This window comes from Phalaenopsis equestris, unplaced genomic scaffold, assembly GCF_001263595.1.
Source record: "Phalaenopsis equestris unplaced genomic scaffold, ASM126359v1 Scaffold000235, whole genome shotgun sequence".
NCBI lineage: Eukaryota > Viridiplantae > Streptophyta > Magnoliopsida > Asparagales > Orchidaceae > Phalaenopsis > Phalaenopsis equestris.
The window spans coordinates 695,576-716,738 of NW_018164677.1; the positions used below are offsets into that span (position 1 = coordinate 695,576).

At 36.7% G+C, this 21,163-nt stretch overlaps 1 protein-coding gene across 2 annotated transcripts in view; it reads right to left on the reverse strand.

Annotated features, from left to right (window-relative positions):
- Positions 1-5,541: 5,541 nt before the first annotated feature.
- Positions 5,542-21,163, reverse strand: part of LOC110023913 (iron-sulfur protein NUBPL) — a 97,683-nt gene continuing 82,061 nt past the window's right edge. The window contains exons 8-9 of one of the 2 annotated variants that reach the window (XM_020723567.1): positions 13,752-13,918; positions 5,542-5,575 (exon numbers count right to left, since the gene is read on the reverse strand). In XM_020723567.1, coding sequence (XP_020579226.1) covers positions 5,557-5,575; positions 13,752-13,918 — 186 coding nt within the window. In that variant the 3' untranslated portion in view covers positions 5,542-5,556. Of the gene's footprint in view, positions 5,576-13,585; positions 13,919-21,163 lie in introns of those variants that run through there. The other variant, XM_020723568.1, reaches the window with a different exon arrangement.

Consider the following 21,163-nt stretch of genomic DNA (forward strand, 5'->3'; position numbering starts at 1 on the left):
TTGATATTGATTCTAATATATATAATTAGGAATCAAATGAGTTGATTTGATGTTCATAATGACCGCAATGAAGTTTGGCAAATATTGCATTGATAGGGAATTAGTTTGGTGTGGCAACAAGGATAAAACTTGCATGGACATAACCTAAGTAAAATGGAAGAAAAAAGCATATTACATGAAAGAAGATGTAACAGTTAGACCAGGTATCTCATGGACTATAGGAGACCAAAAGATGACGACACGTAATCCCACTTTTTGAACCAAAACGGTGGACTATGCATTGCCTTCGGAGCAACACACGGGCGCTCGCTTGTAATTTGGCCAAATTCAGTCATCTCGACTCTCAAATCATGACTTATGTTGATTGGGTTTTGGTGCATCTCGATGCGGCTGAAACAACGCAAAATTAGTTGAGCACATTATATTTAACATTTCATCATAGAAAGTTATTTTTTGATTATGTTCCCGTCAAACATTTCATTATAAATCTTATATTTGGTTATCATATTGCATTATATAAATCTTAAATTATTTTATTGAAATTGGGTTCAATTCGGCTTGAATTTGGTTCAAATGGGATCTAGAAATGATGAAAATTAATTTAGATTTGAAGATTTGAAGTGAATTTGGTGGAAATTGGAAGTGATTTGGGGATTTTAGGTATTTAGGGGTAATTTGGGAATTTTGGCTAATTTTGGTGGATTTATGTGCAATTGGGATCATTGGGTGGTTAGGATTGATTTGGGAGAGGTTTGGAATGATTTTGGAGATTTTGGCAAATTTTGGGACAAGGGACATTTTGGTAATTTTTTTGTGGTAAAAATGGGGTACTTTGGGCAATTTGAATGATTTGGAATGGTCTAATATGATTTTTGGGTGGGTGTGAATTGGCAATTTGGGCAATTTTGGAAAAATTTGGGTTCTAGGGGCATTTTGGTAATTTTGAAAGATTTAGGGATAGAAGGCCAAAGATGAGTGTTTAGGTGGAATTGGAGGTTATTGGATATGCTAACCATGAGATTACTTTTTCTGGGCCATGAGACCAAGGGGAAACTCACTTTGGATCCTCCATTTGTTGGTCCTGACCACCCTAACAAAAGGCTAAGAGCTTGGGGACCACCCACATGAGTTTCCAAAAAAGTGGGGAAAGGTCAAATGTGACTTCTTTAACGGTTTTGGGGAATGTTTGTGATGGGTTTGAGTATTTGTGCGTGTGTGTAAGTCTAACCAAGACTAAAACCAAGCCACCCAGGGCTAACTCTAAGGCTTGACAAGCTTATAGGGACTCCTCTTGAGCTCTCTCATATTGGTTTCAACCTTCTAAGTGCTAGAGGTCAAAACTAAACATGTTGAACTCTGAGAAAAGTAAAGAGGTGTTAAGCATTTCTACAGGGTAGGGTTCCCTTACTAGTCATCTAGGATAGTCAACAGGAAAGTCCTATGTCTAGATCCTAGGCTTCTAAGGAGGAAAAACCAAACCTCAATAAAAGTGAGGTCAACAATAACAAATCAAGTTACATCAAACTCCAACTTCTAAAGAGATTATGTGGTCCTAATCGACCTCTCCACCTACTTTGAGTTTCAATGCTTTGATAAGCTTGTCATTTCAAATATAACAACTTTGTTGTCACTAAGTTAGAAGCCCTTGAATCTTTATGTGAAGTTAATGAAAATCACCTTCTTTCTTGTGGTTCCAGTTTATCCTTCTGCACATGATAACACACTAACTTTTCTCAAGATTGCGCCCATGAAGCTTAGCCCCCTTTTGAAAAGTATCGCCACTGCCACCTTTTTTGTCCAATTATTCTTCTTCTAAAATCTGTCACGTTATAGTGTAAAAGCCTCGACTGAATCCAACTTTGTGGACTCTTTATCCCTTCGTCGTAACTCATGGTTCAACAACATCGTAGTCACATTGTCATAATTTAAAACATCTTTCCCATGAATGATTGTCATAATGAAGTTTTCGTACGCATCTATGAGTGAATTTTATAGAAGGAACGTCTTGTCTTCATCTTTAATCTCTTCATCTAGATTTAATGATCCGTCAAAAGCTTTGTAAAATCAGTCAGATAATCATAAATGTAGTCTTGCATTTTATTTGAAACATGTAGAGTTGACGCTTCATATAAAGATCATCTCCATGCTCTCCTTGCGATATTTGTTCTCTAATGTCCTCCGTAATTTTCCTACATAAGTCTCCATTGTCACCTCATATTTGTACTCCTAAGATAAGCAATTTTGGATCAAGCCACAAACACTCTGATTCATCTTCAACCATTCTCATTCTGATTTCTCTTCAAAACATTCATCACTATCAAAAACTTTTTCCAGATTTAACTAGGACAACACATCCATCACCTTACATAACCACATGTAAAGTTTTATTTGCGGTCAAATCACATCACATCACATCAATCTTCACGAGATGTATAACTAGCTGATAAATTGACACCTTCTTCACCGTCGTGGTGGTTAGCATGGCTCCACTAGATCTCGTAACTCAACTTCTTTCGATCTCTTTGTCTTGTGTCCATGATTTTGTTGGAATCATAGTCGCATGAAGCCAGAATTACACCTTTTGACTCTAATACCAAATTATTGTGCAAAAAATTACATAAAACATGCATAACAAACACACAATAAAAAACTGTGATTTACGTGATTAAGTGCAAATTCTCTTATGTCCACTGTGAGGGGTTAGTCCACTATTAACAAGCGAGGAAAAGAAAAGACGACTGAAATAAAATTATAACTCCGCACACTAATGTCAGTCATATTCCATCCTATTAGTAATAAAGGGTTATGGCACACTAATAAAAGTAAAAAAAAAAAAATTACTGATTTATCCCTTATATAAACAAAGCCTCTAATACCACATATTTGATATCATGCAATCAATTTTTTGATGTTATTTGGGATCGCTTTGTAAAATAAAAATTTAGTAAACCATTTCCATGTATTTTGTTGAAAGTAAACTGAATATGAAATTTTATAATGATATATTGTTTTAAATATATGTTTGCATTAATATTTAATATTTTAATATATATTTTAAATGGGGTTTGGGCATGATGAGATCGATGATGTTTAGAAAGAACAACATTGGTGTAGTTGACAGTGCCAGAGTGCATTCACAGTCATTGGCAACACGTTAATTGGGAAAGCCAGCAACGTTGCAAGGGAATCGACGATGCGAGTTCTCAAGGTCAAGTGCGATTGTGGAGATTTGAAATTCAATTAATTCTGGCGAATATGATAGTCGTTTGATATGAAATGTTGAACCTAATCAAAATTCTTGGAGAAATACTTTGAATATTTTGCACTCAACCAAATACTTAAAAATTTATAACATTTATATTTCAAATGCAATGCACTACCAATATACCCAATCAAACAACCTCGGTGAAATAAGATTTTTAACATGTAGTGCATTGAGATTCGAGATCAATAGATATCCATAGCTTTTAAAACTTCTATTGATTTGGACTATAAATTTACAAATATAAAAAATAATTTGAGAAATGTTTCTATAGTTAAATTAAATTCATTTTTCAATTATGGTAGACTGAATGATTTAATTTAGTTGTAGCGTTAGAGGCATGCATGTTCTACTTCGTGTGTAGTTACTATGTTGTAAACAACCTTTTTTATTTGTTTCCAATGTTGGTTAAGGAAGATATATGAGCGTAGAAAAAATGTAGGCTGGTAGCCTCTCAATTTGCATTTAATTAAAGTTGATAAGGATTTGATTGAGGGCATAAAATTTGAAACTATATTATAAAATATTCAAATCATTAAAATAACTTTTGGGGCTAAATCATCAAAATATTCTCAGGGAGTCTATAATTGTAGACCTTATCCATTGAGTCCAAGCACGTGTCATATTCGTGAGTTATATATATATATATATATGTAAATCATCCAAAAAAATAATTAAAACATATACCTTGCGTATTGCATCAAGGTATAAGAAGCTTGGTATTCGTTGCTTTGGGTTGTCTCCTATTGCCCCTTTAAAAGAAATTAGAAGCTCCCTGAAAATGTATTATGTATGTCAATAAGAAATAAATGACAGAGGAGTCAAATGGAAGAGCACAAACAACTCCACGCCGTGGATCCTGTTCAATTTTAAACAAATCCTGAATGAGCTCCTGACGATGTGCCTGAGCACAAACAAATCCTGCATATTTGGTTATGGGTGGCGCTCTCGCTACCGACAAAAGGGGATTCAAACCCGTGACCTGAGGGAACTTACGACATTCAAACAGACTGTTCTACCAACATGCCCGACTGACGACACACACCACACACACACACACTTGCATTAACATCTTATTGTAACATCTTATCGTGCACTTGCTTATGAAATTGTGGCTGAGGGTTTAGTATCCCGCCGTGAGGTCACATATTTGAATCAAAGGGGATTCGAACTCGTGACCTGAGGGAATTTACGACATTCAAACAGACTGTTCTACCAACATGCCCGACTGACGGCACACACCACACACACACACACTTGCATTAACATCTTATTGTAACATCTTATCGCGCACTTATGAAATTGTGGCTGAGGGTTTAGTATCCCGCCGTGAGGTCACATATTTGAATCACATGATTTCTTCTTTGGGCTCAACTTTAGCATGAAAAAAAAATCCCATCTACAAAAGAAAATAATAACATAAATAAATATTTATTAAATATAGGGGTGTGCGTTACTTGGTCGAAACTTAAAAATTAAACTGAATCAATTCGATTTTGTTGATTTTTATTTTTAAAACTTATATTATTTTATTTTTTGGCTATTGGTTTTATTTTAATCTTATTTAACCCAATGAATCAAAAAATAAAAATTTAGAATTGAAACCAAGGATTCATAAAATTAAATCCAAATTATAACATAAGATATGAAATTCTCAACACTTATCCATAATCAAACTCCAAATAACAACTAAACTTCAATTTGCTCCTAACCGAGCTATTTAAACCAACTTAAATTTAAGTTCAAACAGCTCCATTTTATCAAAATTTTGATCGGCTCAATTTACAGGATCTCAGATTTCGATGTAACTAGTTTAATCAATTTGAAAGCCGATCCATCCAAACAATTTGAATGCCCAACCCTAATTAAATCAATCCAAACTGTTGGGAAAAGACTAATAGTTGTAAATTAAAACCTTGTTAAGATCAAATAATTTGATGACATCCATTCAATTATAATCCCTATACATCATATGACTTTTGATGCCAAGTTGGTCATCTAACTCTGACAATAGTAGCTAAATGTTTAATATTTCTACAAAGTTGATGTTAACAACACAGGCATCCTCATCCTTCAGAGCTCTTCCACATGCCCTCTTTTCAATCATGCATTTAAGGATCCACAAAAACCTTCAGAAAAACATAAAATCTAAAATAGAAACTTAGATCGAAAATGAAAAGATGAAAATTTTGATTTTGAGATTGGAGAGCAATGGTTTTGCTTCCAGTTTGGAAGATTCTGCGCCGCTTTGGCAGAGCTGTAAGGCATGCCTTTGTCCTCTTCTGCTGAAACAATTAAAGCATCACCAGAATACTGCATGAGACAATGAAATGAGCTTCTGTGGACTTCAATTATTCAAAGGGGCATTTACATGCATACCACCCAATTCTTATGTATTTGCATATCTAACATCCAAGGTTTGCTTTTTATATTTACACCTAGTACATAAATCTCTCATATCACATCAAAAATATTATTATCTTTAATTTTTAATATGTTAAACAGATCTTTTTTCATGCATATATAAGATAACATATGTAACTAAAAGATTAAAAATTAGAGGTTGGATATGCAAATATATAAGAATTGAGCGGTATTTAGGTAAATTTTTTTTATTCAACCCATTAAGAATTTATGGCTTCTTTGGACAACGAAGATGAATCATTTTCTTGGCTTGGAAATTGATTGATAGCCAGGGAAGATAGACATCATAGTCTTATGCTTATAGAAATGTCGGAATCATTGACAAATATTTTTTCCACATTAAGAAATTCATGATGATAGAATGAGAATTTTTGTTAATAAGACACGTCGAAGTTTTACATGTGAATAATTTGGAGAGGAAAAAAAACTATATAATTTGGGCTGGTTAAAGGAATCTATTATGTAATAAGATTAGAAATAAACTCTTCACATCAATTGGAGAAGAAAGAGAAAGGAGATATATATTACTAGCTTTGGTCTTAAGCCTTGGAGTAGAGAAATCTGAAACAGTGAAAAATAATGATGCCAATCAAGAGATATGTTTAGCTGGTTGATATTAGTGTTGTTGACAGATGATGGAGATTAGGATACAATTGTTAGAGGACAACAATCGAGCAATGACATTCAAGTGATAAAAGTTAGATAATGATGTCGGGTGATGATAGTCGAAATATGGTTATGAAGCAATAATGGTCGAGTAATTGTATTTTCTGATCTTTTGTATCCATTGCCCTGCACAGCTCTAAAAGTATTCAAATATCTAAGTTCTTTCTAAGTTCAGGTTATCTTTACGTGAAGGATTTAGGACTATTTATAATTTTTTTGTGTGACTTCAAAGTAATTTCTTCTAAAATCATTTCATTTGATGTCATGCATTGAGTCCCTCAAATAGAGATTACTTCTTAGGCATTTAAGTACCTTAATGACATCATAATTGAGTGACATTAGGCTCAGGTGATTTTTCTCATTAAGAAAGTCAATTTCACTATAAGTGATTGATCCCTCAAATAGTATAATGCAGTTTTTAAATATATTTCAACTGTTTGATTTCGGTTTGTTTGGACTCATATAAGAATATTGTTGTCATTGGGCTTTGTTTCATCAAATTATTTATTCTTGAATTTGAGTTAACTTTTCTATTAATTTGAGTTTACGATGCATATAAAAATCTTATAGTCAAAACTAACTATCAAAATTGAATATAAGATGCATATATGAGTTTTAGTTAACTTTTCTATGAATTTGAATAAACTTTTGAATCAATTATATGCATCTTGAATTTCACAATTCTTTTATTAGGCAAATTATTTTGGTTCATTCTGTAAATTCAAAGTCGTCGGTCTGTCTAATCATCGTCTTAGAATTCTCTTTCCAAAGAACCCACTTACTTGAACCGTCAGAACGATTCAAAGATGATGGATCACAAAAGAGAGAAATAAGACGTAGACTAGGAAAACAAATTGAAAAAGAAAATGGAGAACTTATGAAAAATCTCGTTCAATGGGTCAAGAGCATCTGCCCATGACAAACTCGGGCTAAGAAACCTTGATTCATGTCATCCACGAAATGAATCCCTACATAAACAACTCATAACCAATGAATAAAAAAGAACATTTTTGCCTGCAAAGAATGTATCTCATTTAGTTAATTACGTCTTGGGGGATCCCCAACAATACTCTCGATTAAATGAGTCTTGCTTACATTCAAGTGATGACTAGTGAGAGGGTGTCACAAAGAATGGTTATCTCATAAGAGTGTCTCGATGCCTTCAAAGCTCTCGCTAAGCCACATCGTAGAGAGTAAGTCTCTCCTGATCCCAAATTAATAATGACTCATCGGAAAACGAGGCCTGTGAAATAACTGGGTCTTCCCACAGGGTCCGCACAATGCTTTCATGCCTAATTGAGCCATAAAGGTAGAGGGTGAATCACCATATTCTAAATGGGCAACGACCTATCTGCAATTGGGGCCTGCGAGATGACATTGATGAAGAGTCAAAAGAGCGACATGCCTCAAAGCAGGTATAGCGAATGAGAGGTAGAATAATTCTAATCGGGTAGAGATAGCCAGGTCAGAATACTACGGATCCGTCATCCCAAACTATTAGGACTTCATGTCTACCTGGTCGCGAAGGTGGTCGACCTAACATGACCAGATTTCCCTTATCAGCAATTTGTGAATTGTGTCATCCAAGGAAACATAGATAACACTAAGGTCAAGAGAATAAAACTTTAAGGACTTATACCTGCCAAAGTGGTGAGGAAGCAACTGAAGTAGAAAGAGAAGAGAGATAAGACCACGAAGTCGAGATGCTCTGACAAAGTACTTATTAATTGTCTGGTTTGGGGAAGTGTCAAGCACCCTAAGTGTGCTAGACAATCATCTAATTAGAAAACTTATGCTTGGCCATGTGGGTTGAAGAAGCACGGGGATTTCTTCCCGGGACTTGTAGAATGATGTAGTTTGCCAACAAGTTCCAATGTGGAGGCCCTGTTAGTATGACTTGGGTTATGTCCATGCTATGCAAATAATTTTAAATCTGGTCCGAAAGACATGCAAGAAAGTAAAAGTAGGTTTAGAATAGTTGAGATAATTTAAAGCTAAATATTAATTAATCTCCATCTTTTATTTAACTTTTGTAGAAAAAGTTATAATTTTAGGTCCTTTGAGAGCTTAAATTGCATTTTTCGCATTGAGCCTAAACAAGCCACTGCAAATGAAAGTAAATGGCAAGCACATTGCAATAACGTAAATAAGTCAAATACAAAGAATAAAAGGCTAGGTGTCACTAGTTCGATAACATATTCCAGAAAAGCAAAAAGGCATACAAACACTGCATATACATGCGAAGTCCTCGTCACGTGATTCCGCCCATCAGATACCTTGAAACCCATGCCCGTATCTTATTTCTAAAACAACTTTGAGCCTAGGGACTCTAAAAAGTACAGGATAAAAGTCTAAAAAAAAAGACTCAACCTGCAAAATAACGTGGTTAGTATAGACTATAGGCATGCAACGTAGTGAAGAATGCCCGGTGGGAGGAGAGCTAACCAAGCATCTGCAGAAAATGGGTTAATGCTCTTCCTTGTTGGACACGGGGGCAAGAAAATTTTCCCTAATACACTAGTGCGCAAGTCTCAAGCCCTAGTAAACACATAAAAGAAGTAAGCAAAGGAAGTGTGGCTAAGGCACAAAACAACAGAGAACACTAGCCAGGATATCAAAAATACTATCTAAACACCCTAGTCCTAGCCTTGCAAACCATCTACAGCATTGTGTCCCAGTCACATCAACTAGGTCTGTGCAAGGTGTGCTTAAAATACGCGTGTTGATCATGATGCTATAATTCGCAATGCTCGCTGAGTTGTCCATGCAAGCAATGGTTATTAAAGCATTACAACCAATAACGTACCACTCAACTAATGGATGTCGTTGATTCATAGTGAAATGCAAAGTGATTTGGTGCATTGTGACTGCTTTATCGAGATAAAAGCAATCACAATATATCAAATATTTGTCACAAGTATATGGTAGCATACCTAATGATGAACATGCCAATAGTGCAAAGATGCAAATGCTCAATCAAAAACACAGGAAAACACATGCTCCATGCAAAAGAGTGTACTCATGGCAATGCAGGGGCACTGCCATGGAGGAAGGGTAATATGGCTCGTGCACCAAATAGGTTCAGATACTAAGAAGCGTGGTCCGGTCAAAGTTAGAATAATATACCCAAGTGAAAATACACCTTGAACTAAACAGGTTCAAAGGCTGGGAAGCGTTACTTGTGCTAAGTGACATGATGTAAAATGCAGAAGTGTACTGACAACATGCACCGTATAGGTTCAGGGCTATGAAGCGTGACCTATGCAAGATGGCATGAGGAGGGAGACAAAGTGCACTAGATAAATTCAAGGCCTATGAAGCATGAACTATGCTAAATGACACAAACGAAATGTGCAGGTGAACACAAACTATGCACAAGATGGGCTTAGGGGAGTGGCACAGTGCGACATACATACGACATTCCAGAATGGCGTCGTAGGAAGTGAAATGGTGTTACTCTCGTCAGGGAGAGTTATGCACTGAATAGGCTTGAAGTAGGAGCCATCCTCGAAGAAGGCACGTGAGTGTAGTGAGCATTTGAGGACATAGGCTCAAATAAAGACCTCAAACATGCAGAATATGAACATACAAGATGTTATGCATAAAAACATGCAAAAGTGCAAAAGTGCAAACACATATGATGTGGTGCATGATGACATATGGATGTCAAGAAGTAGATGCATGAGATATTCTACCCAAGCAGGGCACTAATACCCACTATGAACATATGAGGACATATGCTCATAAGTGTATGTTGCCCATCGGGGTATTTATTATTTTCCCGCTACTCTCCGACCGACACGGGGCTTTTGGATGTCGTGTAGATTCGAATATTTGGGTTTTTTGAATAATCAAGCATCTCACCCAAAGTAGTAAACCACCTCAAAAGGTTGAAATACAACCATGATGTATTTGATTATTTGAACATAGAAAATGTTGGATATCTACACTGGTTTGCGATTAAATCTGACAGGACACTTCCCCTATCTAATCTGAAGACTAAATAGGGTTTAGATTAATTTTGGGATCATATCCTTTCTATAGGGGCAAACCTCTATAGTTAATTACATTTTAAGCAACCGAAGCTACTTAAGAAAACTCTCGATTAAGACGGTAAATTTTTGCTCATGAAGTTGAACTTGTCGTTTCTAAAGAAAGATTTTAATATTTCATCATGATGTTTTATTAGAATATTAGGACTTATACTGCACGACATACAATCATGCAAGAGCCTAAAGGTAAGGATTTACATCATAGCTGGAAGAACAACCTAGAAGTCCTCGGGAGAAGTTCACCGATAGAAGTGAAACTTCGAGGCCCGAATCTAAAATAAGGGAAAACATGCAATACAATAAACTGGCAACCCTGCCTGGAAATGGCTGCCACCTAAACCATCCAATCGTATTCAAAACCATGAATGACCAATCTCGATGATGCAAGATAGGGTAGGTTGTTGTTTATTTGTAGGCCTTACAACTTGATTATAGATCAAACTGCCTAGGTATGTCTGTTATGCATAATGTCTTAAGACTTGAAGTGAACATATTTTTGAAATTTTAAACTTCAATTCTTTATGCCTCACCTTAGTTTTAATTGGTGTTGAGCACATCGAAGCAGGTTGTATACTGGATTATGCAAGTCCTTGATGATGAATTCATAGAAGATTTGTTTCAAAAGGCCAATCATATGCAAGGGCAAAACTCACTCTATATGAGTGAGGGCCTGAAGATAGGGAATAGGAGCAATATATTATGCATATGTATACATATCATGTTATTGTTCATATTCCCAAGTCGAAAGGGAGTTCCCTCTTAGTATTATTTGATGTCAATTGAGGTTGTTTAGATGTATGAATTTTCTATGGTTGTGAAAGCAGTGATTTACACGGTTTAGGTTTAGTTTTGGGTTATGAGTTTCATTTTGAAAAGTTAAGTTGAAGTTTTTTTAGGTTGGATAGAAGGTTTAGTCCTTAAGCGAGCTTATCGGTAATCCAGGCAAAAGACAAAAATGTAAATATCGGCTTATAATTTGAGCAGACTCATCGAATGAAAAAAAGACAAAGTAACATTATGAGCACCAACCCTGACTTATGTCAGACTCTTCAACTGACATCATCTGCACTACTTCTGATATATTAGTTGAGGTTCATCCTTCGTTTTGTGTTTTATCTTCTTTTGGATAGTTCAGATATTTATAGTCAAATGACCATCACTGTCTAACTTTACAAAAGAAAAGAAGACTCGTAGGAAAAATCCTAAGTTATTACAACAACTTATTTATTTAAAGAAGCCCTACAAAACAGAGCTAGCACACCTTCATAGCATGTAAAGTAAATTAAGATGACAATTTGTAGGTTGTCCCGAGCAGTCTTGCAAAACAGAGTCAGTATGATTCATTTTAATGTAAGAGAGAAAAATGGGTTCATTTTGATTATTATTGTTTTTTATTTAAAACAACTCAGTCAAGATGTCCATGACTTTCTGTCGTCCCTAGGTTGTCGGGTTTCCTGATCTATTTAGTCTAGCGAGGTTATCGGGTTCCCATTTCTTCTTTCTTACTATGTTCATCCCTATGAAAGAGATTAGATCCTCATATATTTCTCCTCTTCAACTTTCAAGAACACTATTGAGGATAATTTTTTCCTGGATTTCATCATCAATCTTCGCAAGCCTCTGCGAAAGCCGACAAATCACTTGGTTGGCAGAAGGAAGGAAGGGGGAAGTGGGGTTTACCGGCCGTCAGAAGGCGGTGCTGATGGCTGGAGGTAGTTCGCAGGATTAGGTGGGTTGATTGGAGGGCTAGAGGCAGCAGTTGGGAAGATTGGAGAGGGTTGTGGCAGCAGGTGGGTTGGTTGGAAGTCACTTTAGTAAGTAGGAAAGAAAGGGGAGGTGCGCATGTAGATGATTGAGGGGAGATGTGCAGTAGCAAGAAGGATGACTATCCCCGTCGGAGCAAGGTACAATCAGAGCACCCCTCAAGCCCTTGAGAATATCACTATCTCAAACAAGTTACAATTGAATCACCTTCTGGCCTTCGAATACAGCCCTACATGAGAAAACATCCGCCAAAGGAAAGCTGGAAATAAATCTCAAAAACCAAAAACTAAAGCTAAACAAAAGAAATAACAAATATATAATAGTATATTACTAGGAGCAATTGGGCGGCAACCCTAACACAAACAATTGGGTTGGTCGGCACTTCTACCTCCCTCCCTGAATTGGTCCAACTTTTCCAGTTGGACTAGTCGTCAGTTCAGTAGAGCCCCATGTCATTGCATCCCAGAACTTTTACAAATTCAAACAGATAAGCAAGTATGAAATGTGTTCCTATATCACTCTTCAAAATTTTATTTGTTCATATTTAACCCGCTAATAAATAACAATTTCAAGCCCAAAGTTGTTCCACTCACAATTAATTTAAATAATAATAATAATTATCTTTTAAATTTAAACTTATTTAAGAAAAATTAGATAGGCGTGCGTTATATTTAAATATTAAAATGAACTGAACATGATTCAACAAAAAATTGTGTTCAAATCATTTGAAAAATGAGCTTGAACTACTTAAGTTCAACAAATTTTCATAACTAAAAGATCAAAGATGAGTTAAGTTTCTTAACAAACCGAACACTGAAACACTTAAAACAGCCTAGCTAGCACACACTAAGCCTTCTATTGAACCTTATTTAGTATTTGAAATACGTTTCATATATCTTACTAAAGCTTCTCAGCCCTATATCCCATCAAGGAAACAATTAACCAAATCACAAAGTTTCTTTAAGACAAGGATTTTTCACCGTTATGACAACTGAGCATTTTCTTATGATAAAGGCAGGTATATGTTTGAACAAAAATTAGATAGTAATATTATGATTATGCACTTATCATGACATTTTCACACTGAAAAAACAAGTTTGTATCATGCATAATGCTCTATGGCCTCAACTTTTCATATAAAAAAAAATATTATGATGAAATTTGAAGTAAAATAATTTAAGACATTGTTCTACGATGAATACAACATAAATGTAAATTAAAGATTCATGTATTCCATTCATCTCAAAATACATCAAAAAATTTTAATATTCATCCTAACTAATATTTTTACCATAATATCCCGTTACAAAATAGAAGGCACATCCAGTTATCTCAAAAGTATAGTTCAAAAATCTAAGACAGGCTTAAAATTCACCTCTAGATATAAACAGCAATGTTTTCATATAGTTTCTTGATGAAGATTAAAACTGTCATTTTGAAAGCCTTGAACTTGCTTTAAACATGTTACATACTTTGCATATAATATAACAGTACAAAATATAAGCAAATAATCAATCATTCTATGGCATCAAAGTTTTGCTCAAACATCTGAATCTTGGTTTGGTTTTCAAGTCTAAACTTACAATAATATTTGAGGGCCTAACAGCCGCTCTTCTGCCAGTTCAGCCAGCCGTAGCATCACTTTCTCAGCCATATTGGTGTACGCTTTAGCTGAAGCGGAGTTAGGTGCAGAGACAACAATGGGATTACCTTCATCTGAGCCACTTCTGATATCTATTTCTAGAGGAACCTGTCAGATTTGCAGAGAGATGACAAAGAAGAAAAAATCAGGTTGCAGAAAAGGTTCCAAGGCTTATAGGATCTGATCCTCTGGAGTTAATGATGATTATTGCATGGTGTAAACTTTGTATTACAGTTTTAACCTGTACGGTATGAATCCTACCAATATGAAGACATAATGCAATTTGGTAAGGATTCCAGATATTACGCCGAGCAATTAACATGGTGATTGAGAGGATGTGGAACCTAGTGATGCAATTGATTGAAATAATTACTTGCATAGCCCTCAAAAGTTGTGTATTAGAAACTAGAACCAATGTCTTTTTTATTAAGTACTAAACCCTGTGTCATGATCAAACTAGTTGGAATTTAATAAAAGCTAAAAATAAATGTTTGGCTTTTATTATTAGCTTCAATATTTGTGGATTGAAACACCATGCGAAAAAAGGGCTAGTTTCATAAGTAGCAATGTTTCAAGTGCTATGTATAAAAATGCTAGTTTTGTGTATTTTCTTTCCATACGTTGTACAGTAGAACAACAGAAAGAGAAAATTTATCAGAGCACATTTTACTGTTATAAAGTACAATCATAATCTACAATTTAAACTGCTTCACCATAGTTCTTTAATATTAAATGTCTAAAAGATGGTTCCCTGTTTTCCTTGTTCAAGGCAAACTTAGAATTTGCATATTCATGCCCGGAGGAGAGCTATGCTGAGAAGGATCTTATCAATCAAGCAAACCCCTACAAGTCTGAGAATTCTATGTTTGTAGAAACCTGAAGAAAGATCACATGTGATCTACAGAGAATCAATGGCAGATTTGCACATTCAAGATCAGCAAATCTTTGACAGAAAATATGCATGCAATTTTCAAACTTCCAACACTCTCTCTCATGCGGTATAATAAATGGTTTTGCTTCCCAACTTATAAATTCTTAAAATCATGAAGTACGTAGATCATTGGTGATGACTTCAACCAGTTGATTATTTGATAGTATTTAATGAGCATTGACATTGTCCTTTTTTTTTTGAAATGTCCATCCACTTCAATGTTCCTGTGTACAATATTGATAGCAAATTTGTTGTTGAAGTAGAATTTCATTCTCTTCGCTATTGATTTTAAGATCATCATGAATTATTTTTAGGCATAGAAATTCCCATATTACATTACTCTTCACTCTTGATTTTAAGATCATTATGAATTATTTTTAACCATATAAATTCTCATAATACAAACTTATGACTCTAGACTTGGCTCCAACACTTGATCTTGCAACAATGGCTTGGTTCTTACTTCTTCAAGTGGAAATTTACCTCTTAAGTACAATAAACTGATGTGAATCTTCTATCTACAAAAGAATTACAATCGACTACAGATGTATCAAACCACTGGAACCTTTTTATTTCTTCTAAAAAAGATCCTTCTGCATGGTTTGGCTTGAGATGGTGTCAAATCCTATGGGCAACTTGTAAGTTTCTGAGATTATGCATGAATTGACTCACCGAGCAAACAATATAAGCTTATATATAACTTATGTATAGCCTAGTGTGGGATAAGTAAATCAATTTCCAGACTAGTCGCTAAAATCAATTGTATTGCCATATTTCTGTTCACCTAATCAAATGATTAAGCCGAACAGTTTTACTAGTTGCCCTGCAATTAAGTTTTCGTCGCTTTCATTTCAACATTCATTTATTATTAGGAAATAAAGAAGCTTTTCTTGGAATGTCATTTGATACCCAAAAAGTATTTTAGCATTTCAAGCTCTTGATAAAAAAACTGTTTGGTAAGGAATTTTCTTATTATAATAATATCATCCTCATATATCATTACTTCAGGTGCCACAAAATCTAATACATCCATATGACCCTCCTTGGATCATGTATGTAGTGGCTCACCACGCTCACTGCAAAAGAGATGTCGGTTCAAGTGTGACACAGATAGATCAGACGACCCATCAATCTCTGGTACCTCTCATGATCAATCGATTCTCCTACCTCTGCACTCAGCTTGGACTTTTGGTCAATTGGAGAGATTGTAGGCTTGCACCCCAACATGCTTATTTCAATAAGAAGATCTAGTACATGCTTTCTCTGAGACAAAACCATCCCTTCAAGTCCACATGCCACTTCAATCCCAAGAAAGTATCAAAGTTGTCCAAGATTCTTCACCTCAAAATTCATTGTCTAATCTTCCCTTTAGTTGGACAACCTATGTCTCATCATCACCAGTGTCAATGATGTCATCAACATGCACAACAAGTATAGTGGTGTAACTTTCATGTCGTCGAAAGAATATCATATGGTCTGCATTGATCTGTTGATATCTCATGCCCACCATAACCTTTTTAAACTTTTCAACCAGGCTTAAGGAGACTACTTCAAGCCATACAATGACTCCTGAGCCAACACACCTTCCCCACTATCTATACTGTAGGAAATTCTGGTGATATATTCATATATAGCTCCTCCAGTAACTTATCATGGAGAAATGCATTCTTCACATCAAGTTGTTGTAACCTCTACCCATCATTCACTGTCAGAAGAATAAGTGTCCCCACTGTGCTCATCTTTGCTACTCATGTAAAGGTTTCATCATAGTAAATGTCATAAGTTTGACTGTACCATGTCGTTACTAGTCATGTTTTGTACCGCTCCACCTTCACTTTTGGAGTTTGTTCCACTGTGAAGATCCACTTGCAACCAACTGCCTTTTTCCGCGTTGGTAGTGACAATATCTCCCATGTTCGGCTTTCTTCAAGAGAACTGAGCTCTTCATGCATAGTGGTTTTCCACAAGGATCCTCCTTAGCAATCTTCCAATACTTGGGTATAGAGACAGTGTTCAAAGCTACAATGAATGCTCCATGTAAAAGTAGTATGTTAGAGTATGAAGCAAAGTTCGCAAAGTCATGTTCCCACCCAAAACGATAGGGAGGATGTCTCACATTGTTACAAGAGGTCCTCCTTAAAGTTCTGGGGTTAGGAGGAGGAATCATATCACCTGAGGTTGATAGTCTGGGTGTTTCAAGAGTTGGGGAAGACCAAGACAAGAAACTAGCAGACACAAGTGGCACTGCATGCATTGCTTCCTCATTTTGTTTCCTTCTCTTTGTATACATCATTAGCTCACCTTCAGCGTGAATCCCACCACCTCTGGGATCACTCACCTCATTTTCGGGTTCCTCAACTAATTCATCCCACTTTACAAGATAAGTTATTGCTCCCACTTGCATCACTCCCACCATTGCTACTCACCGCCCTGCCTTATATCTCCAGTATTTGGTGAGTCACCGAAGGGTGAAGTCACATCCTCGGTGTAGTATGGCTCAAATTCTTTAAATGACACATCCATACTCATAGTCTCTTCTCTACTGGGCTCTAGTAGACATACCCATTTTGGGTAGTATAATAACCTGCGAACACACATTTAAAAGCTCTAAGCTCCAGCTTCCCTACTGTGACCTGTTATACTTCACAAAACATACACAACCAAGCAACTTTAATTGGAGGATCCTGTTATTATCTCCTTATAACATCAAATAAATAGACTTACAATCCAACACCAATGAGGGCATCCTGTATATCAATTGAGCAGCTGTCAAAACTATTTTTCCCCATAAGTGTTTGGGGACATTCATTGTGATCATCATACTTCAGGCTACCTCTAGAAGACATCTATTATTCCTTTCTGCTACTCCACTTTATGTCGGTGTGTATAGACATATGATTTGATGTTGTATCCCTAAATTTAACAAGTCTTTCTTAAATGCTTTGTTGATATACTCTCCCGTTATTAAACTTTAATACATTCACTCCTGCATCATATTGAATTCGAATTACTTTGTGAAAGTCTTTAAAGCAAACAAACACCACCCTTATTTTTCATTAAATATAACTAAGTAACACGCGAAAAATAATCAATAAATGTTATAAAATATCGATAATCATTCATAGAACTTGTATAACAAAGTCCCCAAATATCAAAATGTATCAAGTCAAAAATATCAGAACTTCTATTCCAAAATTGATATAAGAGCTCATAGTAAGCTTGTCAAACTCACAAGCATCACAAACAAGCTTTTGTTTATTTGTCTTTTCAAATAGAGAAGGATACAATCGACTCAATAAAGTATAACAAGAGTGTCTCATGCGTCTGTGATGTAACAGCAACAAATGCTTCACATTCCTTCCAAATTCTCTTACTTCAGCAGTCTCTACCATAGAAGCCAAAGTTGAGTCCATCCAGTCTCATGCGTCTGTGATGTAACAGCAACAAATGCTCCACATTCCTTCCAAATTCTCTTACTTTAGCAGTCTCTACCATAGAAGTCAAAGTTGAGTCCATCCTCTCTAAGTCCAAGTACTAGAGTGAAATATGTCACATTCCAGTCTCAAGTGTTTGGTCTGTCCCTTTCACTTGGAAGATCACCATAAAAATATCAAAAGAAACAACAGATTTTAGTTAGAAAATAATGACACTAATAGATAAAAAGTTTAATGAAAAAGAAAGAACATGCAGAACATTGGACAAAGTCAAATAATTGGTACCCCTCACTGTACTATTACCATCAAGAGGTTATGTTGTACGATCAGCAGTCCGAAGGTTCTCTGACTACTAGAGTAGTATAAGGAGAAAACTATCTAAGAATACTTATCACATGTCGAGATATACCTGAATCTATTATCCATTATGATGATCTCGTGGTGAAAATAAAGAAAAGCATGTGTATCACAAGTACTTTTGTCAGACTGAGCATAAGTGTCAATTTTACCCATTGATGATGACTGTTTGTAAGCATCATTGACCACATATCCTATTGTTTTTTGCTTCCTCTTTAACAATTCAAACACTCATGATCCTCATTGGTAAAAAACACACGTCTCTCCCTCCTTTGCTACCATCAGATATGCTCGGCAGCCCCCTTTTCCACATTTTTGACTACCACGACCACAACCACAACCTCCACTTTGTCCTCATTCACCTGTCTCTTTCTCCTTATGAGACCTAAAGCAAGTCTTGCAAAGATGCCCAACTTTACCATAGATGTAGCAAATGCAAGTCTCCCTATGAACACTTATTATACATGAGCTCGAGGCAGCCAATGCAGATCATGCACCCGGAAATCCACTCGGCTCATAGTAGCTTCATGCGACTCTCCTCCTGTATCATCGTAGCAATGGCCTCATCCAATGAGAAGATAGTCGCTTGAGCTAAGAGGACTAATCTTCTTTAATCAAAGGTCGGGTTCAGATGGGCCAGAAATTGTATAGTCCTATCTGTGTAAAAATCTCCCCTTTCTTGCACTCTAGATTGCCACAACGCGGCATCTGTGAGAAGTGATCAAGATCTGCCCATAATCGCTCCAAATCTATGGTGTATTCTATAATCGATCTATCAACCAGTACCACTGCTTCTATCTCACGCTGAATCTGGAACACCCTCAAGTGATTCTCAGTCCTAACATAAAGCTTCTACAGCCTTGTCAAAATATCTCTCACCTTTTGAATCTCATCTAATGAGGATACAATTGACAGAATCATCAAGTCGAGTAGCCTGGTGTAGATTAAGGCTTGTGTAGTCCTCCAGTTATCCCCCTCACTATTGTCACTCTTTGGTTCGTCCCCCGATCAGATATCCCTCTAGTTACTTCTCTACTACAACAGTCTCGACCCAACGCGACCAACTCAGATACGTGGTCAGTTCATCAAGTTTCAGATCCACAGAAAGGAGATCTAGTTTCACCTGCGTCGGAACATGTGTTAAGGGGCCCCTGTCAAAGCGTTAGCTCCATGAGCCCGACCAAGTCCTTCATAACTTCGAGATCTAGTTTTCTTAGAAGCTTCAATTCTTTACCTTCCGCACTATCTCTATCTCCTGACATCCTTGAACACAAGGATCCAGATCTAGATCACACATAGATTTGATCATTTGCCTCTGTATGATGTGATCATGTTGTGGTTTCTTACCAATTTCATGTGATGTGGTCATAAAGGATCAGAAAACTAGAGTTATGGGTCTTTAGAAGCTGCGATCCCATCGTCTCGACTCATTGCTTGCCTTAGTGAGCTTCAGCTCCTATGCCGAAGTCTAACCTGCATTCGCAAGAATGCCATAAACGGGTCTACCCGCTTCTCTGGAAGCCACAATCATGTTAACCGCAATCCCATTTCTCCCCTTCGTGAGCTTCAATTCCTACGCTTTCTCAAAGGTTTCGGGTAGGACCAGTGCGAAGGAGAAGAAAGTGGTGGTCTGGAGAGAGGACAGTGGCAACATGGAGAGAGAGGGGCGGAAGCGGGAGAGGGGGATAATTGGAGGACTACACAATTATTTTCGACTTGACAATTATTTGGTATCGACTTGTTAAAGCTCCTAGGGATTACAAAATTATTTTCTCTCCTTTCTGATTTACCACATGGTATCAGGCCAGGTTCCAACCCTAGAGGATTCCACCCTACAACCGCTGATTCCTTTGCCGCTCCCGCTGATTCTTTTGCCGCCGATTTCCTGCCGCTGTTACCTGTATCCCCTTGCCGCTGATTCCTTTGCCGCTCTCGCTGATTCCTTTGCCGCTGATTCTTTTTCCGTTGGCGCCTCCCTACAGGAATTTTAATCAGATTCCCGTCTCTATGAATAAAAATTTCAATTAGATTCATGTTTCTATGTCGTGAGACCTCCCTACCCAGCTGGTTTTTTCTATGCAACCGACTATTCTTCAGCCTCTGTATCTTGGAATTTTCTGGGGTTTCGTATTCTTCTTCAAGCAGCCTTCATTGATGTGTTTCTCTTCTCTGGGCTTCTTTTTCTGCATATTCCAGCTTTAATTGCTGTGAATTTCTCTTCCCCACCATGTCAATGTCCGAAACCACCGTCTCCAGCAATTCCAACCATTCCGAAGAATCCAATGCGGTTTAGAAAATTGGAGAATTGTAGAATATTCAGGCATCCAACAGGTTCAATGGGAAGAACTATCTCAAATGGTCCCAAATTGTCCGCACATACCTAACGGGCAAAGGGAGGCTTAATCACCTACTCGGAACCAGACCAGAAAAAAAGGATCCAACCTCTACCGCATGGGATGAGAAGGATTCAATGATTATGTCCTGGCTATGGGATTTCATGGACCCAACGATCAGTGACACTTGCATGTTCTTGAATACCGCAAAGGAAATCTGGGACTATATCAACCGAACATACTCGAAGGCCTGTGATGCTGCTCTTGTGTATGAAATCAAGGAAAAAATCGGAGCCAC